Source organism: Prunus persica, chromosome G7, assembly GCF_000346465.2.
Source record: "Prunus persica cultivar Lovell chromosome G7, Prunus_persica_NCBIv2, whole genome shotgun sequence".
Taxonomy (NCBI): Eukaryota; Viridiplantae; Streptophyta; class Magnoliopsida; order Rosales; family Rosaceae; genus Prunus; species Prunus persica.
This window is the reverse complement of record NC_034015.1, coordinates 13,785,818-13,806,331: the sequence shown is the minus strand read 5'-3', so window position 1 is coordinate 13,806,331 and position 20,514 is coordinate 13,785,818. Positions and strand designations below refer to the sequence as shown.

The following is a 20,514-nucleotide window of genomic DNA, read 5'->3' as shown; positions in this document are numbered from 1 at the left end:
ATAAACAATACTGTAAGCTTCAACCTTCGCCATCTTCATTCTCATAAAGATTCATTACATCTAATTCACATTAAAAATTGTCACATTTCACTAACTATACTAAACTTCATGTTTTTCCAAAAATCGAGATCAGTATAAAAGAGAAAATACTTTTGCAATTACACAATTGTTCTAACAGCAAAGAAAAAGGTTCCTTCATCAGCCTGCAGATGTCAGCTCCCATATTTTAATCGTTCCGTCATCAGCTGCCGAAGCAAGAATCCGATCCTCCTGAAAAATTCAACAGCAATGTACAAGGGAAATGTTAGTGCATGCATGAAAGTTAGACTTCGTATACAAAAAATAAATTCCTCCAGACATGGTAACCTGTTAATTCAGCAACCTCTCTCCCTCACATGACTACTTAAAAAGAATTAATGTATAGAGAGCATTGACAAACTTAAGTCATCCAAAAAGAAGGGAAAACGGTAACAGAGCTCCTGTGAGCAATTTGATGCAACCATAATTGTATTATGTGCAAATTATTTAGTAGGTAATAACTACGCAGAACATCACTAGTACTCAGCAACCATAGCAGTCCTCAACTTGGTGGTAGTGCTGGTGCGTTAAGCGCGATAATGGTGATGCTTGAAATGATAGCCATGGGGTCCTTGATGATTGGCTATAGGGGTAGTATTGACTATGATAGGGGTGTGGTGGTAATAGTAGCAGTCACAGCAGAAAGTATGGTGACAGAACCAGGACAAGTGATGATAGCCATTTGAGTATAGGTGCCATTAATGGTAGCAGAAAACTAGGTAAGACTCATAGAACCTAGTTCTTGTGGACCTTGAATGACAAATTACCAAAAAAATTTAGACACAAGAATACTGGACTCTAGTAGATCCTCAGAAATCTAGAGTTCAAGCTGGAAAGCCTCAATACGCAGTCCAAGCTGGCAAAAGCTCCATTCACAGAGAAAACAACAGGACCTCACAGAACTTCAATGATCTGCAGAACGAGAAATCTTACCCCAGGGCTCCATTGCACTGAGTTTATATCCATGTCATGGGCCTTCTCCTTTTTCAGAAGCAATTTATACGAAGGTCCATCAACCTGAACGAAAACACACAATTGGGTTATTTAATACTCCCCAAACCAAATAAGCAAATAACAGAGACGCTCCAATCATCAAAGCACTCAATGAGCTTAATTTAATTGGTCCACACCAAGCTCTAGAGAATATTTATTAGCAATTCGCTGTCACAACTAATGGAGATATTAGGCCATTTCACTGGTGATACAAATTCTAATACAATCAATGGGGGTGAAAGATTACGACATACCAAACCATCTTTATCATCATTCTCCACAAAAAATCTTATCGTGTCATCAGCAGCTCCACTGGCAATGATATTGTCCCTGTCATTTTTCAATTAAATATAAATCAATATTTGGGATTAATCAAAATCTTATTTGGTGAATCAAACAATAAACTAATTAAACTAGTAAACTCAATCGAACCAATGCAGCCATGTTTACCTTATATTTTGCGCAGATTGCTACACTATCTTATATTGAATAAAGATCTTAAGTAATTCCCGTAAACTTCCCTATTAAATAGTTCATCTTTATTCTTTCTTATATTTTATAATCTTTACCAAAGACCCTCAACAATTGGAACTATTTCTTTGGTTCCATTACCTTGACCAATGAACTGAAAATATTGTCCGATCATGATAACCTGAAAGAGTGCAAAGATGTCTCCTGACAAAACCAAAAGAGAGAATCATCTTATCAGTGCGACAAGAAAACACAAATGAATTACAACCAAAATGTTAGCACTCTACTAAACAAATCATTTATTCAATTAATTCCTTGGCCTCATACTAAATGGATCTAAAACAATTTTCCATGGAACTGATAATGAAACAGTGTTATCAACACATAGAGTAGAACCACATTATTTAATTCCATTCAAAAGCAGCTGACTTCTATGTTGCAACTACAATAACACTAAAACAACACAGCACTTGTAACTGTAAAGCCTCAGAAACATCTCAAACAAACACACTTCAAAATGAAAAAAAAATGAGAACCCTCCAAAATTTTCCAGGTAAACTTAGCATATCCTGACTATCAGGCACAATTAGGAATCTTGACCAAGAGTTTTTTAATCCAATTAAATGTGGGGATGGCATGGCCACTGGTTTCAAATTTTTCAACCCATTGAAAGCACATTCTTCTGAAAATAATAAATTCATTCATGTAAGAGGCAATAATAGCTAGGTCAGATCATGTAGATGATTTTCTAATTCTTCAATCATGCACATATGTCCCTTACTTCAAGCTCAACATGGACTTATTCGCAAAACGAAAAATTATATTTTTTTGGGACAACTAAACGACAAATTACTTGGGCAACCCAGGATGACATATACCCTTCTCTTTCTATACAATGCACTGTCTGTCTAGGAAACATATAAAGTTTCAAATGCATGAACGATCACATATAATTGAATATGAAAGCATCGTATTCAACAGAAACAATGGTGGAGGGTGCAAGTGTCAGGATGCTTGAGTGTTCACAATTAGAGAAAGACTATGAAGAGGAACTCAAAACTCATAAGTAAATAAAGGAAACAAAAAGAAGTATAAATCCAAACAAATATATGAGGGAAGGGAGGGGGAGAGAGAGAGAAAAAAAAAAAGGCTATTCAGATTCATCTATTTCTGTAAATGCAAATGTAGCCTACATCACTGCCCAGTGCTAATGCTGAGTCTAATGGATTTTTTTTTTTTTTGGTCAAAGCTGAGTCTAATGGATATGTCATGGTACAACCTATTAAATATCCCCACTCTAAAACAAAACCTATAACATCTGGTTTAAAATATTTAAAACAAGATCAAATAATTCACATAACTGAAAGACCAAATTCAGGGATTCTAAAATGAAAAGAAATCATTCTAATGGAGCATGTTCCTCACCATGGTACAAAGTCATCCGTAGATTGCATCTTTTCATTGTCTGTTCCCCATATCTTTAAAGTAAGATCGTCACTGCAAAATCATCACATTGTTATTTTATTTCTCCTTTTGAGTACTGTTCAAAATTTCAAATTTCCGTTTTGCATAGATGCTCTTATAAATGGTGTTTTGGTATCAAAACCAATGAAACATAAAAAATGAGAAAAAACTTCTGCTTACCTGCAGGTAACCATTTTGTCTCCACCATCATTAAACGATAAAGCCCAGACAGTAGAAGAGTGACCACTAACAAGAAAACCGGTTAAGCTGAATTAGACTAAAAGATATATTTTGACAAAAATTGCTAGCAGTTCTACAAACTCAACTGGTTCAGAATAATCAATAGAGGCCATGTATCATATTAAAAAAAAAAATATCCTGCAGTCCTTAGATGAGTTCATATTTCTTTTAAATTATGAACAGTTCAGATGCATTGCACCCACTGCACTTCTTAGTCGTCCATATCAAATCAATTAGTCAGAAACATGACCTCATTAACCATAAGGTGCTTCGGAGAGAAGAACTACACACACGTTATGGAAACTATTACATAAAAGAAGGGAATAATTCTGAAGAAGGAATGATGAAGCAGAAAATTTAGAGACACAGAGAGGCTAAGACGTAGTACTTGTTAGTTTCACCTAATGTTTGAACACACGCCCAATCATCATCATCACCTTCATCTGCCCATATCTGCAAGAAATATGGTACGGCATCAGAAAAAAAGTATCCAATCTTCTTGATACATAATTAACGAAAAAATAATCATTTTTGTGGGACAGTAGTAGGGAAGGTAGGAAAAGCACTTAAACCTCTAAACTTTACCTTGACAGTGTTATCATAGCTACAAGAAAATATAAGATTCCTGCTTGGATGCCACTGAACCATCTTCACATCTTGTGTATGGCCTTGCAACACTGCAACACAATCAAACTCATTTCCGGGTTGCACTTCCCATATCCATACAGTTTTATCCCGGCCACAAGTCGCAAGCAGAGACCCAGATGGATTCCAACTCACACTTTTCACTTCGTTTTCATGACCCTATACACAAAAACACCTTTACTAACAAAAACCAAAAGAACCCAACTTGTAAAGTTGATCGATTGAAGTAAAGCGAGAATCTTTCAATGTCATTAACAAAGATACCTCATACCTCTAAAGTGGACACACATTCATAATCACCCCCAACATTTTCCCAAATTGCAGTGGTGGCGTCGAAGCTGGCAGTGGCCAAAAATTTCCCAGATGGGGACCAAGCGCACGATCGGACGGTTCTAGTGTGAGTTTCATCCAAAACTGCCTGCAACCCAAAATTGAAAATTCCATAACAAATTGTCCCATTTAACAAAATAAGGAAAAAAAAAATCAAAATAAAAAGATGGGTAACCTTGCAATCCCACGAAGAAGTGGAGCTAGAGGGGTTGTGTTCCCAAATACGGACGGTCTTGTCACCACTACATGAAGCGAAGGAAAGGGGGATTCCGGCAACACCAGTTACTGGGTTCCATGCGAGGCTCCAGACCTTATCTGTGTGACCCTCCAGCTTCTGAATCTCTCTCAGTCCTTTTGCTAACTCCATGGCCAGGTGGGGTTGTGAGCTTTGTGAAAATAAGGGATTGGCAGGAGAGTTAAAGAGTAAAGTGGTGAAGAAAAGTGAAAAGCTGGGGTATTGGGTTACGCTACTACGGTGTTGACGAGTCGGCAAGACAAGGATTTGACAGCCGGTGGGAGGTGAATGAATACTCTCTGTGCTCGCGTTGACGAGTTGAGTTGGTGTTTGTACTCTTGCGTTGTATGTTCTGTGTGCACCACGAATCAGGAGCAAACAGCACTTGATTTTCCTTTTGGCAAAAATTACAATGTTGATGCTGTAGTCACTTGTTTTATTTTTCATATTTTCTTGAGAGAAAAAAATTCTCCCTAATACTACTTTTTTTAAATGTATTCATGACTAAACTACCTAAACGAGTTTGAGTGTTAATTGTGGAATGCTAAACTAAGGTGTGGCTATCCTTCAAACCGTAATCATATTAAGTTATTGGCTACGATTTTGTCAATGATCTCCCACAACCAACACAATTGGCTGAATATCTTGAAACCATTTCATATATATATATATATATATATAAAGCACATCGACTATGATTTTTGAATATTCTACACCACTTCTGCTTATATCATGTCAAAGGGTTTCTTTTTTTATTTAGAAAAGGCTTATATCAATAATTATGATTTTATGTATGAACAACTCCTTTTAATAGATATTTAGATCGAAGTTGATGCACAATCAGTATTAGGGTTGGTTTTTGAACGAACCAAATCGAATACTACACTTAATTAAGCTGCCATTAAAGATAAATAAAGGAAAAGAAAAAGTAAGGCCATTCCATTTCAACCTTTCACACTCCATATCTCTAGCTTTGGCTTATTAACCCTCCAAGGTGCTGTAGACGGAGTCCCTACTACTTACCCTAAACTAGTCACTCTTGATAGCTTCTGTGGAGCCCTCCCTTTGAAATTAATCGATCACTGCCGTAGACAAGCCCTTGTCATGGAATTCCAATCCAAAAAAAATCGAAATAAAAATTCTTTTCCAATTCCATTTCAAAAAATTTTGAAACTTCAACATCCATTCTAATTAAGAATTTTTGAAAATTTTTGAAACTTACATATTTCAGAAATTTCAAAAAATAGTTAAAATTTTAAAACATATCCAATGATTTGAAAGATTAAAATTGACTCAAAAATGAAAAATCATACAAAAAGTTCAAAAACTATTATATGTTACTACTTATATTTAGTTTATTATTTATGAAATTACTCGTCTATGTCTATTTGGCCATTTAAGTCATATTTAGTTCAACATAAAATTAGTCATTATGTATAGTCTAAGCTTGAAACCCTAATATATTTCAGAATTCGGAGGTTTCAAAATATTGAAATACATTCCAATTCCAATCCATTGTTTTTCGGAATTTTCGAATTTTGGATTTCAGATGTAAGAATTGATTTCGACTAGCCAAAATCGGAAAATTTTGAATCAAAGTCGGTAGGAATCAGAATTTCCAATCCAACTTGCACCCTTAACTGGTACCAATATTAGTGTCTATAAATGGGCTTGGTCAAGTGCTAAGGCAACGGATTTTGGTGCGATTATCCAAAGGTTTGAATCCTTCCGCTCTAGAAATGTTTGACACATGATCATTTTATTAATTTATTTAGAACAATTGGGTAAGCACAACCTGAAATCTGAGTGGGTAACCAAATACTCTCTTGGGGGGTGTATTCAATTAGGATTCTAGAGCGTCTAAAAAGATTTTGTTTAAGTGCCAGCTTTCATAGAACTTGATGGAACTTTATAATTCATCAGTCCTGATCTCTTGGACTACAGGGGTCCAAGATATTTGTGGTCACTCACCGTTGGATGTAAATTCAACGGATCACTCATTCTTGCACTCCTTTTAAGAAACTTTTTTGAACCATTGGATTAATATCCAACGGTGGGTGACCACAATCTCTTGGACTCCTGTAGTCCAAGAGATCGGGACTCTATAATTCATATAGAACTTGATAGACTTTCATAAGACTTCTATATAGTTTTTTAATAAACTTTCTTAAGATTTGTATGGCTTTTATTCCAGACTTCAAATTTAGAAAACGATAGAAGAAAAACAAATGGAAAAAGATCAGCCGACTGCCAGAGGAAAAAAACTCAAATGTTTCATGTGAGAGACCTTTTTTGCCATTTTTGCCAAAGAAGTCCTCAAGTAGGCCTCCGTCTTCTACAAAAACTTTGAGCCTGTGGCCATCCTTGTTTTGTTTGCTTTGAGATCTCATCAGAGCCATGACTTTATTAAACTCCTCCCTATCAATGTCTCTGTTAATAATACATGTAACAAATTATAAATAAATAAATAAAGATGGAAAGTATACAAAGTAAAATTATTTTATATAGTAGCATTGCTGTCAATGTATCTAATGGTGATCCAATTTCAAGAGATGTTCTGATACTTGATTTGTACCAACGTGAATAAAATTTAAAACAACATGAAATAAAAAGTCAAATTTATAACATTTTTTTCTTCAAAAACATGAAATAAAATTATAAGCATAAACTCTAACCCCAACCTATGCCCTAATAACAAGGAAAACACGATGAAGAAAAATCATGGAAAAAGAAAACCCAACGAGGTATTGATCGAAGAAACAATAGGGAGCATACCTTCACATATGGAGATTTGATTCAAATTTTTTATAATCCTAATTAAATACACCCATATTTGAATAGACTTTTTAAAAGTTCAAACAAGTCGGAATTGAATACACCAAGACTTGTAAAACCTCTTTTAAAGTTTGTTTAAATTCAAATTAAATACACTCGAAATTTTAAAATCTTGTTAAACACTTCATAATCCTAATTGAATACACCCCCATAAAATTTATCACTCTTTTTTATTGGGCGAAAAAGCACCATAGTACGTACCATACATCTTGTTTCTTTTTTCATTTTCCAATTTTTTTATTGAGAAAAAAAAATTGAAGCATCAATTTAATGATCGTTAAGCCCACTATTGGTGAACATGGTCCAATACCTGAAAGCCCACAAAACCCCGGTCCAAACGAACCGCGCCAAACCGTTGCAACCCTCTAGCGGACCGGTCCAAACCACCCGTTTCCCAAATCCAAAAGCATATTACTCATCCAAGTCTCGTTCCCATTTCGACGACGCCAGAGCTCTGACCAAAATCCTACCTCGCAGCTCAAACCAGAAGCAAGTGAAGGAGACTCGCACAGATCGCCATGAATTCAGCAGCTCGAAGAAGCGGTGGAGGCCTCTTCGAAGGCATTTACAGGGTCATCATGCGCCGCAACTCCGTCTACGTCACCTTTGTCATCGCCGGCGCTTTCCTCGGCGAGCGGGTGAGCCTTTTGCAGCTTTAGATTATGATTTTCCTCACTGAACATCTCCTTTTAGTTTTTGTTCTGTCTCTCTTATGATCTGTTTGGTTGCTAGGAAATCTGAGGAAATTAAAGGTGATTGATTTGCGATTAGGTCAACTTAGTCTAGTATGAAGCTCAGAGATTTCAGTTTAGTTTGTGGTATTTATTTAATTGGCCTTGGAATTAAACGGGAGCGGTTATTTTTATTATTGTGTTAGTGATGAAATTTGATATTGTTTATTGCGATTTAATAGATTTTTAGCAATTCTTTTTCTACCTCGAACTCTATAAATTGGTTTCATATCTGTTCATATATGCAATGTTAACGTAGAGTTGCTAAATTCATCAAGTCGAGGCTCATATATAGTGACTGGATTTGCATTTCAGTTGTAGATTAAGTATTTTTCAGAATTTTGGGATATATGCATATTCCTGTTTGAGTTCTTTCTCTGCTTGCTGAATTTTTTTGCTTTTGTTTTGGTGTATAAGCTGAGTGTCATTTGATTTGTGTTGTTTTGTAAATGAAGAACAAATATCATAGTGTTCTTACGTACCTGATTTATCGGTTTCAGGCTGTAGATTATGGAGTTCATAAGCTGTGGGAGTACAACAATGTTGGGGTATGGCAGCTATTTTATAGTTTATTTACTTTTGGTAGTTTGCATGCACTTGATCCATGTATATTAGTATGTTTTGCATTTCCAGTTTGGAAATAATATGTAGGCTTGAAGAATTATATGTATGAATGTATCTATGTGTTGCTTTATGGGTTACATACAGATTTGGGTGAAAATTTAAAATTGTAAATACCATATGTATTGCTTTTACCCATTCTCCCTTCTGTTAATGCATGCTGGTTTTTTGGTTTTTCACTAAAGACACTTTTTAGCCCATGGCTGGAGGTTCTGAACATGTTTATATGGTTGTGCATATATGCTTGTTTGGATGTTAATTGGGTCCCGGATGTACGTGTTTGGTAGAGAGTTTAGTCGGTGCCGTTTATAGAGGAACACGTCTTTCCCAATTTGTTGGATACAAGTTTTTGGGGGAATGTTTATTTGGCATTTCTTGCTCTTCCTTGCAGACCTCACCCGCATCAAACCAATTGGAATTTTTTTAAATTAGTCTGGCCACAATTGAGATCAGTTCTGTTGCTTTCCACATCCATAGGAATTTATATTGTTCTGCATTTGCATCCTTTGCAGTTGAGATACTTTGGCAGCAAGTGGTTTACAGCATTCTCAATATTTAATGTACTTGTGAGAATTTCTCGATTTTGATCGCCGTAACTGGAGATCCTTACGAGTTTTACGTCAGAACTTGATGTTTTCTTTCTTTGTGCAGAAACGATATGAAGACATTTCAGTTTTGGGGCAAAGGCCGTCGGAAGAATGAGATCATCAACACTTCTCTTCGGTGACTTAAAGTTTTCATACTTTTGGAAAGTTGGAGCATGCAATCATGCTTTAGGTAGCAATTTTCATTTTTGTAATAAGTTTGGGCGGATTCAGTTTATTTATCAACCATGTTATATTCAACTAAAGTCTTTTTAAGTGTTGAATCAGTTGTGCGCGCGCGGCCACATTGACTGATTGACTCTGACAATGGTATTGTTTTTTTGTTATGAGATTTTGATTCTTTGGCCCTCTGCTTCTCTAGTGGTTTGTTTGTGTTGCTTTATTATTGACTATGACTTGCGCTCCCATATGCCATGTATACATTCCAAATAACGAAACCAATAGGGACCAGGTTATTTTGTTTAACACAATCATGAGAATTCAATTTAGCAACAAATATATATATATATATATATATATATATATATCTCAATTGAAGAACCAACAATGTAGTCGAACTCAAAGTCTCAACAACAAACTCCATTCTATAAGCACCAATGTCTAACTCTGGATGATTATATTTCTAGGAATTTTTTTCCATGATGGTATAAGGCATATTGTAAACTTGGACGTCCAATTTCTACCGATTAGCAATTAGTTTAGCGGTATTTCTTGAAAGAATTGCCAAAAGAGCCCTAGTTCAATTCTCTTTTTCCCATTGATAAAAAGAAAACGTTTATTTTTTGGGCAAAGTTTGGAATGGAAGGAGGTTTTTTTGCACACAACTTGCAAATTAAAATCATTTTTCAATAGGCTAGACCGTAAATTTTACAACACATCCTTCTATTTGAATAAGGGTAAACGGCCGAAAATCCTCCTGGACTATATCGACTATCGAAATGTTCCCCCATGGATTATTTTTTCAGCCAATTTAGCCTTCGAATTAAAAGGAATCGCCAATTTCACCCATGCCGTTAGTTTTTCCCCAATTCCATCCAAATGCCCTTCAAAAACACCACGTGAAAAGGCACGTGAGGCGTCTGATGAGGGTAATATCGCCATTCTATACCCTCAGCCCTCAGCCCCCTTTGACTGAATCGTTTGAAGGTCAATTCCCAAATCCATTCCCAAATCAGAGTTAGGGTTTTGAAAAAGGATGAGAGTGAAAGAGAGAAAGCGACTGAAGATTAGAAAAAGGGTGGGAGTGAAACAGAGAAATAGACTGAAGGATTCGAAAAAGGGTGAGAAAGACAAACTGCGACTGAGAGATTCGATTTTGGGAGATATTTTGTGACTTGAAGATTCCAAACGAAAGTGCGACAGTAAAGGCAGAATAAAAATAAGAGATGGTGGGAAAGCTCCCATATACAGTAAGTAGCGTGCTTTAGTTTATTTGTTTGATGCAATTGTTTGGGTTTTACTATCGGATTTCATTGCTGGACTTGATGAAAAAGCATAATAAAAGGAAGAAAGTGGTCCCTATGGTTGTTGTTTGTTGACTGAGACTTAGGTTGGGTTGTGAATGTTGTCCTTATGCATGTTGTTTGTTTATTGTTTGTCAGGTTCTTTGTCTGAGTTTGTATTGTATTGTATTGTATTGTATAGAGTAAATAGTAATGTACTGTATATGGTATTGTATAGGGTAGATAGTAAATGTATATTGTATTGTATAGGGTAGATAGTAAATTAATGAGAAACTTTATTGTTGTGCAGCTAATCCTGACATGTTCACACTTGAAGTACACCATGGGGCCTATTTTGTTGATGGTTTATATATGGGAGGTATTGTACAATGGGTTGATAGGCAAGATGCAGATGAGGTTTCAATGCTTGAGTTATTTGAACTGGTTAAACACCTTGGTTATGATGAGCAGAACATTCAATACTATTACAAGCACAGGACAAATGGTTGGGTTGAAATTAGGACATATAAGGATTATTTTGGAGCATTGAAGTTAGTGAAACCGAGGCAGCTATTTGTGTTATACATAATTGACGATCCAGCACCTAGGCCTCTAAATGTTCAATCCCCAGTACTCTTTGCAAAATGTGAAAATGATGAACATTATGAAGACGAACACACTGCTCCTGGATATGATGGTGATGAAGAAAATAGGCAACATGAGTTCGTGGATGCTGAGATAGATGAAGAATTTGGTGAGGCAAAGGAAGAAGTTGATGTAGAAAATGATGAAGCTGAGCAAGGTGGGGAGGATAAGGAAGAAGATGATGATTTCATAGATAGTGAGTTTGAGCAAAGTGATGAAGAGGACAACATGAATTTTCATAGGTATGTTGTAACTGAATAGCAAGATGATGGACATAAAGAACCAGGTGAGAGTGACACTGATGGTTTTAATACATCAGACTTAGAGAGTTTGCATGAAGATAGTGGAGATGAAGATGGGAAGAAGAGAGGTTTGAGGCAGCCAAAGTTCAAGCAGTACAATAAACAGCATGACCTTTTAGATCCAAAATTCCACTTGAGTTTGGAGTTTCCTAATATGCAGGAATGTAGAGAGGCCATAAAGTACTATGCATGCAGGTGTGCTAGAAGAATAAGGTTTGTGAAGAATGACCATAATAGGGTGAGGCTGGTATGTGATGGTAATAAGGAGGGTGATAAGGCAAAGAGGCCTACTAAGGGTGAAAAAGCAAATAGGCATGCTAAGGGTGATAAGGCAAAGCGTCATAGTAAGAGTGATAAGAGTCAGAGGCATGGTAAGGGTGAAGAAGGTCAAGAAGGTGCAGATGAATCTGAAGATAAACTTGAAGACTGTCCTTGGTTATTATATGCTGCACATGTTGGGAAATGACCCACTGTTAAAGTGAAGACATACCATCCAATTCATACATGTGGCAGATCTTAAAGAACCAGGTTTGCCACTTCACAATGGTTGGCTAAAAGGTTTGATGAGGATCTCAAAACCAATCATAACATGTCAGTTGCTGAGTTCATGACATTAGTGAGGAAACATTACAGTATAGATGTTACTAGGGACCAATGCTACAAGGCAAAGAATTTAGCAAAGGAGAGGATTCAACGAAGCATTGAAGAACAATATTCAAAGTTGTGGGATTATTGTGAAGAGCTTAAGAAGCAAAACCCAGGAAGCACAGTTTTAGTAAAGACATCATTGAAGGGAGATGATCCAGTTTTTGAGAGGCTTTATATATGTTTTGATCAACTGAGGAAGGAGTTTATTGAAGGATGCAGAACCATGGTTGGTTTTGATGGGGCTTTCATCAAAGAACAGCATCCATGACAACTTTTAAGTGCTGTTGGGATTGATGCCAACAATGGCATGTTCCCAATAGCTTTTGCTGTTGTGGAGACAGAAAGCAGAGACACTTGGACATGGTTTTTTAGAGATTTTCTTCAATGATGTTGGGGTAAGAGGCACTTGAAATGAGTGAGTTTTTATCACTGACAAACAAGTTGATGCGCAAATGTTTTTAATAAATAGTCATGTTATTTAATGCTTTCATTATTGAATAAAAAGGAAACAATCAACAAATTAATACATATGGCATATTTTTTAATACAACCTAATGGTTTTGATCATTTAACCAATACATATTGCTAGGTCCGTTGTCCTGGAAACGTTTTCTTCTCATCACATCCCTTCGTCTTAGCTTCCAATAGGCCTTTGTTTCAGGAGACATATGGCTTGTATCCATGACCATGATTTTCATCTCTCTATCCTCCACGTGTTTTTCTTGTGCTTGCTGCTATTGAATTGCAAATGCTTCCTGTCGTGCCATATTCGCCTTTTCTCTTTTCAAGGCTCTCTTAATTCTTAGTGCGGTGTTCTTAGCTATTTGCTCCAAAAATTATACAAATTCATTGTTCGAAGTGCTCCCTCTCTTGGCCTTTGCCGCTTTTCTCCCAATAGGTCTCGACGGACGTGGGATGGTGACTCCGTTTCCATTGGGGAGTCCAATGGCGAATCGGTTGATGGCGAATCGTGGAGCGGCGTCTCATTCAACACAACCGCCAGACCTGTGGGAATAATTTTGAATCTCGAACAATCCTTCACAACTTCCCAACATTCGTGATGCAAGAATTTTTTTTTGCCTTGGCCCATGGCAACGAACCAAACTTGTGCTTGTATGATCTATTAAAAATAAATAATTGGAAGTGCAAGAAAAAAAAAAAGGTTATGCAAGAAAACATTAACAATTTTGAAATGCAAGAAAAAAATTGTTTATGCCAAAAAATATAGACAAATTGGAAATGCAAAAAAAAAAAAAAAAAAAAAAAGATTATGCAAGAAAAAGAAAAAGAAAATGCAATGAAAAAAAAGTTACACTAAATTGATTAAAATGGCAATTATAAATATTTTACCTCATCGGATAGATTTTGACCGATTCGAATGTACTCCCTTGCTTTTGTCAATGCATTTTTCTATTTCCCTAACTCTTTATTCAGAATTTTCTATCTACTAGACAACGCCATTTCAGTCCGAATGGAACTCGATCTTTGACAAAATTCTCCATGAATTTTGCTCCACATATGAGAGAATTTCATCTCAGTGCCCGTGACAAGGCAATGGCTAACGTTCACCCAAGACTGACACAACGCAATATCTTCCTGAGTTGTCCACTCGCCTCCGGCTTCGACAGAAGATGCCATTTGTTTTTTTGATACAAATGGAAAGTAGTAGAAAAATGTGGGTGGAAAGTAAAAAATATTGGAAGGAGAAGAGTGTGTATGAAGATTTGGTGTGGAAAGTGAATAATGTGAGTGGAAAATAAAAAATATTGGAAGGAGAAGAGTGTGTATGAAGATTTGGTGTGGAAAGTGAATAATGTGAGTGGAAAGTAAAAAATATTAGAAGGAGAAGAAATTGTATGAAGATTTGGTGTGGAAAGTGAATAAAATTGTTAGGTATTTATAGGGAAAAAATCCATAAATTTTTGGTATTTTTTAAAAAAAATTTCAGAATTTTTTCGATTTTTTTGGTCAAAAAAGCGAGGACCATCAGATTTCAGGAACAAAAACGATCGGAGCGTCCGGGTTGCGACACATTGCTTTTTCCCGTTGAATTTTGTCAGGGATGATGTCAGCGGTGACGTCGAGCTGACGTCATCGAGCGGAAGTCAAATTTTTTTACCGTTGGCGCATGAAACTCACGCGCCAACGATAAAAAAAAATTCGACTTTTACTCGCTGACGTCAGTGCCCTCGGGCTGTGAAGCCCAGGCAAGATCTTGCCCACGCTGCATCTTCTGCGCTGGAGGTCCAAAACCCAGCAAATGGGCCTCTTGCCCTGGCAAAAGGGCCTGCGCTGAACATGCTCTAACAAAACGTAGCAGCTAGGGTTTTTATAAAGCGCCAAAGTTCCCTTCCGCCTTTTGCCTCACTCAGCAGCAGCAGCCCTGCAAATCCTGTTCTAGGGTTTCGCTCTCTTTCTTGAGGTACTCTTCCGCCTCCACTAGAGTTTTCTCTTATGCGACTTCAGCATTTCGGTTTAGCTAAAAGTTTCACTTGTTTTTGTTTTCCTCATTTTGTAGGAAGTATTTGCACAGGAATTGCAGCGAGGAAAAGGCTGTAACCATGAGGTAATTGCGCTTTTCCCCTTTTGTTTTGTTCATCAGATCGTAATTGCTTTTGGCTTCTTGCTTGATTTGGATTTTGGAAGCAGTTTTTGGTGTCTCTGAAAGCCCAAAATCTCACATTTTTGCTTTTGTTTTAGTTGATTGCTTAATGCTCCTGCTATATGGGTGCTTATGAACTTGTTTATCTGTTTATATCTGGTGTTGAAAAGTGCTTAGTGGCTAGAAATCGTGATTAGGGATGTAGTCCTCAGATTTGTATAACATAATAGTCTGGGAGGTATATCTGTTGTAGCTTTTTCTGAAAGCCTGGGTGGGTTTAGGTCACTTGGCTTTTTTTTTTTTGGGGATGGGGGGTTGTGGGGGGCAAAAGACAGCGAGCTTATTCAATCAATGATGGTATAAAATTTCAAGATGATTAAAAAATAATTATACGTTTGCTTCTTGTATCAGTTTTTGTTATCAACTATCAAAAGTTTATATTTTTACTATCTTTGTTAACAGTAAGCTCTCAAGTGACGGGCTGAGAGAGGCCATCGCTCAGATTAAGACAAACTCAGAAACGAAAAAGAGAAATTTCACCGAGACAGTTGAACTTCAAATTGGGTTGAAGAACTATGACCCACAAAAGGATAAGCGTTTCAGTGGCTCTGTCAGGCTTCCACATATTCCTCGTCCTAAGATGAGGGTTTGCATGCTTGGGGATGCTCAGCATGTTGAAGAGGTAAATTGGTTCATTGGGCAAACTATTTATGAGTTTGATATTTGTGTGTTTATGTGGGTGCATTTGTTACAAACTAAAAGTAAGTCAAACTTGCTTGTAGATGTATAACATATCTGCTACATTTTACTACAGGCAGAGAAGATGGGTTTGGACTACATGGATGTGGAAAGCTTGAAAAAGCTTAACAAAAACAAGAAACTGGTCAAGAAGCTTGCCAAGAAATACCATGCCTTTTTAGCTTCTGAAGCTGTCATTAAGCAAATTCCTCGTCTTCTAGGCCCTGGTCTTAATAAGGCAGGCAAGTAATTTCAGCGCCCGTAACACTTTATAATTAACTGTTAGGTTAAGCTTCAACTTTTGGTTTCTCTAATTTATTCTCAAATGTTGTTTGGTGGCTTAAAACTCGTCAATGTGATCTTGATACTGACTAGAGTATCAACCCTCAAAGTTGTATTAATTGTGGACCATGGGAAAAAAAATTATTTCCTGAGATGACGTCCTAACTAATTTTGTCGAGTCTTTCCAAATCTATTCGATCATATCGTGGAACATTTTTCTGAGCAATCTCTGGTAGAATTTAATTCTCAATATTCCTGATTTGTAGCTATTCTGCCTCCCATCTTTTGGAGATTTGGTTGATTCAAGTAGCATGTTAGTTTAATAATTAGAGAATATGATATAGATTGGTAACCTTTAGTTTTTTTGTCGAAGTGCAGGTAAGTTTCCAACATTGGTGAGTCACCAGGAATCTTTGGAGGCAAAAGTGAATGAAACCAAAGCAATGGTGAAGTTCCAACTTAAGAAGGTTCTTTGCATGGGTGTTGCTGTGGGGAATTTGGCTATGGAGGAGAAGCAGATTTTTCAGAATGTACAACTCAGTGTCAATTTCTTAGTTTCACTATTGAAGAAGAATTGGCAGAATGTAAGTTCATGGCTCCATCCTAGTTAAACCTTTTGGGTGCTCAATATATGTATGTTTATATCGTTTTGTCCCATTTAGTAATGATACTTATTTTGTTCTTTTGTCTGCATGTGCAAATAGGTGAGGTCCTTGAACCTGAAAAGTACCATGGGGAAAGCAATCCGTATCTACTAAGTTCTTAAGCTCTATCAGAGACTTTTGTAGCGGAGGAAGCATTAGCAGAACTTTAATTAAGACATTTCTTGCAAATGATTTTATGTTCCCTTTTGTTTTTGTTGACTTTGATTTCTTTGTTTAAATTATAATGAGTACTGTATTTTTGGTTTGAACGAATGTTGGAAGATTTTGAAAGAAATTTTCTTCACCCCCGATGCCTGCTTATGATTTGGTTCTTTCAGTTTGGGATGCCTGGGTGGTAGAATTGTGATAAAAGGATTAGGGGGTTTTGAAGCGAAATTCGAAAGTTGCAATTGCAGGATTTTTACTTTTGTTAAATATTCTGCTCTAGGGTTGGAGAAAGTACTTTGCAGGTAATTAATTAGGCTATGGTTGTGATTGCAAAATTGCTACGTATGTAGCCTGCAAGTACAGGAAATTTTCTTAGTACAAGGGAGTGGATGAAAGCACTTGCAACCTAGTGTTTGACCATGAAAGAACTTATAAAACTGTACCCACCTACAGCACTTGGAAGTTGGATTTGTAGTCACCTGAACATGAAACCAGAATTAGGTTACTAATACATAAATTCGAGCAGGAAAAATATGATATTTCATCAACACTTTTTTTTGGTCCTAGAAAACATTTAAATTGATAACAGAACATCATAAAATTACATTGATCGAGTATAGCAAAATAGTGATATCCATGTTTCAGACAAGTTTTTGTGCCTCTTGAGGCATCTGGCAGGCACAGTGGAACCAACAATTGCATTGTAATGCTGTACAGAATTTCAACTAAAACCAAAGCACCAAGGCTGTGGATCTTCAACCTTACCAAATTCCAATCTGTAAGTTTCATAATATAGGCAGATGGTGCCAAATAATGGCAAAGCCCATCTACGGCAGATAAGGCACCTTACTCTTCTAAGTCATTACACTGTAATGTTGGAAGCCATCACTCTTTTGTTTTTCTATATCTCCACCTCCTCAAACATTAAAACAAATAATCAAAGTTCAATAAAATGAAAATGGAAAAAACACCAAATTAAATAAAATTAGATTTTCTTGTTTGGGTTCTTCCACCTTTGCTCAATTCTATATCTCTCTCTGCTCCTCCTTCGATCTCTCTCTCTCTCTCTCTCTCTCTCTCTCTCTCTCTCTCTAGGATCTCAGAGCTTCCGTTGGACATTGTGAATAAGCTCTGGTCTTCGTTACAGGTTCGTGTCACTATTCGATCTTGGTAAGATTGGATTCTATTGGTAGATCTAAAATTGCTTCAATTAGGCTCACGTTTTCTTGTTCACAGTGAGTATTTTCATTTTCTTCTATCACCCACATCCAAATACCAAACCTGAATCTGCAAATCCCAGAAGGCCCCGAAACTCCATAGCAACAGCTCTGTACACTCCATTGAGTTGGAATTCTCAGGTAATTATACATTACATCTTGCTTCATCAATCAATTGAAATATTTCAGTAATTAATAATTGAATTGTGTGGTACGCTGAGTTTCTTAGAGCATCACTTGAATTTATATTCCATAATCATAAACTAACAAAACCCAGAAGTCAGAATTGTTATCGAAGCCATGAGATATTGCTTGATCCAATGAAGATTACAATTGAAAATCACAAGTATCAGTCATGTAAACAGCATCGAGGGAGGGAGATGAGGTTGAAGAAGAAGCTTCATCTACAGCAGAAGTATATAAACAAGAGCTTATAAAAAAAAGCACGCCCACAAGTCACGTGCTTTACATTCCCCAAGTGGTAAAATAGACCTTTTGTTTATCACCCTCAGCAGCAGCCAGCCGCCAAAATCACCCCCACACCCAAATAACCCAACACCGACAGCCACCACACCTGACCGGTAGTAGCCCCCTTCTCCTCACCGTCGGCCAACCTCTCCTCCCTCTTCCCACCACCATGACCACGACCTCCTCTCCCTGATATCCCCTCAAATTTGTGTTTCATAATTGATTTCTGGGTTTCAATGTTTATGATTTTTCAATTGGATTTCTGGTATTCATGCATATCAGTAATCAATTTTATTGAATGAATTGAAATACCTGTCTTTGCGGATCTGCAAACCCCAGAAGGGCCTGAAACTCAATAGCAACTGCTCCATATAAACTCCATCGAAGTTTGAATTCTGAGGTAATTCTAAATTACTTCTTGCTTCATCAATCAATTGAAGGATTTGGCTCTTTAATAATTGAATGATGTGATAGGTTGAGTTCTTAGAGCATTACTTTGATTTTATTTTCCATAATCATATACTAACAAAACCCAGAAGTCAGAATTGCTATCCAACCCATGAGATAGTGTTTGATTCAATGAAAATTGGTATTGTCTAATATCTATTATGTTAGGGTTTGGACTTTACATAGAAAGGGAAATTGCTGTGTTCTTGTCAACCAAATTCCAAGTTCATTGAAGCCAATCAAATACATGGTGTTTTTTTTTTTCCTCACATATGACATAAATTATACATATGCATTTGCTTTCTCTTTGTTGAACGTTGATTTAATTAAACCTTTCCAGTTGTTAACAATTGCTCAGACTGCAAAAGATGGAGAGCAGTGAAGAACAGAAGCTCCAAGTTAGAAAACTAGAGCTCTCAGACAAAAGCAAGGGCTTCATAGAACTACTGCAACAGCTAACTGTTTGTGATTCTGTATCCGATAAGGACTTTGAAGATCGATTTAGGGAGCTTAATGCCCGTGCAGAGGACCATCGGGTCCTTGTTATAGAAGAGGACCGTTCTGGAAAGATTGTTGCAACTGGGAGTGTGTTCATTGAAAGGAAGTTTATAAGGAACTGTGGCAAAGTCGGGCACATTGAAGATGTGGTGGTTGATGCCAATGCTCGTGGGATGCAGCTAGGGAAGAAAATTATTAATGCCCTCACGGATTATGCTCATTCTCTGGGGTGTTATAAGGTGATTCTTGATTGCAATGTTGAGAATAAAGCATTCTATGAGAAGTGTGGCTACAAGCAGAAAGAAATTCAAATGGTGAAGTATTTCATTTGAGAAACATTTCATTTTCTTGTAAGTTTGCTTTGGGATTATACTTAGATCTTCTGGGGAAAAAAAAAAACACCATTTCTTTATTTGGTTCATGGTTGCAAGGCAAAGACCTACATGGGGTGATTTATGACTTGTGATATTGTTTCAAACATGTTCATTTGTGTTTGTGCCTCGATAATTATGCTGCATTGAGGCTGGCTCCTACGGCAATTTTTGCTGGTTTATTACTTTCGATTGGCGTTTTTCAGATTTAGTCATATTGACATATAACTTGACATATGATCTTCTCTGTTGTTGAGTTGCAAGATACTCTTCCCAGTATATTATTTATCAGTCACTTGTGTTAGCGTGCTTATGATGCTTTTATTTTGTTCTTGCTTTTGTCCTGAAGTTCGAGAGGAGTTGGGGAACTCATATGATCAAACCATTTATTTGTTTGAACAAAAACTGGCGGAGCAGTTCTAAAAGCAAGCACCTTGCTGGTGGCCAAGTTTGGACAGGGAAGCCCATCATTTTGGAGAACGAATACCCAAGAGGATTGGGGTCTGATCTAGACCTCATCGCACATCCTCTTCTTTGCTTCCAAAGCTTGCAGCATTCGCTGCTTTGTTTGCTTGTCTCGGGATCCACTTCCAATTGGTTTTTTTATTTTATTTTATAAAATAAGTAGTTATATTTCATAAAAATAGGACTTATTATTTTATTTTGTTTTTAATTTTAATTTTTCTAATATAAAAAATATAAATTAATCATATTATTTTTCTTTAATTAATAATTTTAATTTTTAATATTTACATTAATCAATGATATTTTTCCAAATATCAATCAACAAAGTT

The 20,514-nt window shown here is 36.6% G+C and overlaps 4 protein-coding genes across 10 annotated transcripts; 3 read left to right on the top strand and 1 right to left on the bottom strand.

Annotated features, from left to right (window-relative positions):
• Positions 4–4,875, bottom strand: LOC18769859 (protein CIA1). Its single transcript, XM_007202239.2, has 10 exons — positions 4,397–4,875; positions 4,163–4,309; positions 3,832–4,050; positions 3,635–3,699; positions 3,187–3,252; positions 2,968–3,039; positions 1,684–1,746; positions 1,326–1,401; positions 1,012–1,095; positions 4–270 (listed from the first exon to the last, which is right to left on the bottom strand). Exons 1-10 carry the CDS (start codon positions 4,586–4,588, stop codon positions 199–201), a joined length of 1,056 nt encoding a protein of 351 aa, XP_007202301.1. The 5' UTR covers positions 4,589–4,875; the 3' UTR covers positions 4–198.
• Positions 7,607–9,598, top strand: LOC18771852 (cytochrome b-c1 complex subunit 9). The gene is made up of 3 exons (XM_007202764.2): positions 7,607–7,929; positions 8,523–8,570; positions 9,295–9,598. Exons 1-3 carry the CDS (start codon positions 7,810–7,812, stop codon positions 9,343–9,345), a joined length of 219 nt encoding a protein of 72 aa, XP_007202826.1. The 5' UTR covers positions 7,607–7,809; the 3' UTR covers positions 9,346–9,598.
• On the top strand, positions 14,592–16,860 carry LOC18771511 (60S ribosomal protein L10a-1). The gene is made up of 6 exons (XM_007202495.2): positions 14,592–14,707; positions 14,804–14,851; positions 15,350–15,569; positions 15,702–15,867; positions 16,286–16,491; positions 16,612–16,860. Exons 2-6 carry the CDS (start codon positions 14,847–14,849, stop codon positions 16,663–16,665), a joined length of 651 nt encoding a protein of 216 aa, XP_007202557.1. The 5' UTR covers positions 14,592–14,707; positions 14,804–14,846; the 3' UTR covers positions 16,666–16,860.
• Positions 17,584–20,024, top strand: LOC18771486 (glucosamine 6-phosphate N-acetyltransferase). Of its 7 annotated transcripts, none has more exons than XM_020569267.1 (4): positions 17,587–17,866; positions 17,956–18,077; positions 18,744–18,804; positions 19,192–20,024. In XM_020569267.1, exon 4 carries the CDS (start codon positions 19,220–19,222, stop codon positions 19,679–19,681), a length of 462 nt encoding a protein of 153 aa, XP_020424856.1. In that variant the 5' UTR covers positions 17,587–17,866; positions 17,956–18,077; positions 18,744–18,804; positions 19,192–19,219; the 3' UTR covers positions 19,682–20,024. The 7 variants fall into 7 exon arrangements, with proteins under 7 accessions (XP_007204499.1, XP_020424857.1, XP_020424856.1 ...); XM_020569265.1 differs by having other exon boundaries at positions 18,221–18,804; XM_020569266.1 differs by having other exon boundaries at positions 17,588–17,866; positions 19,210–20,024.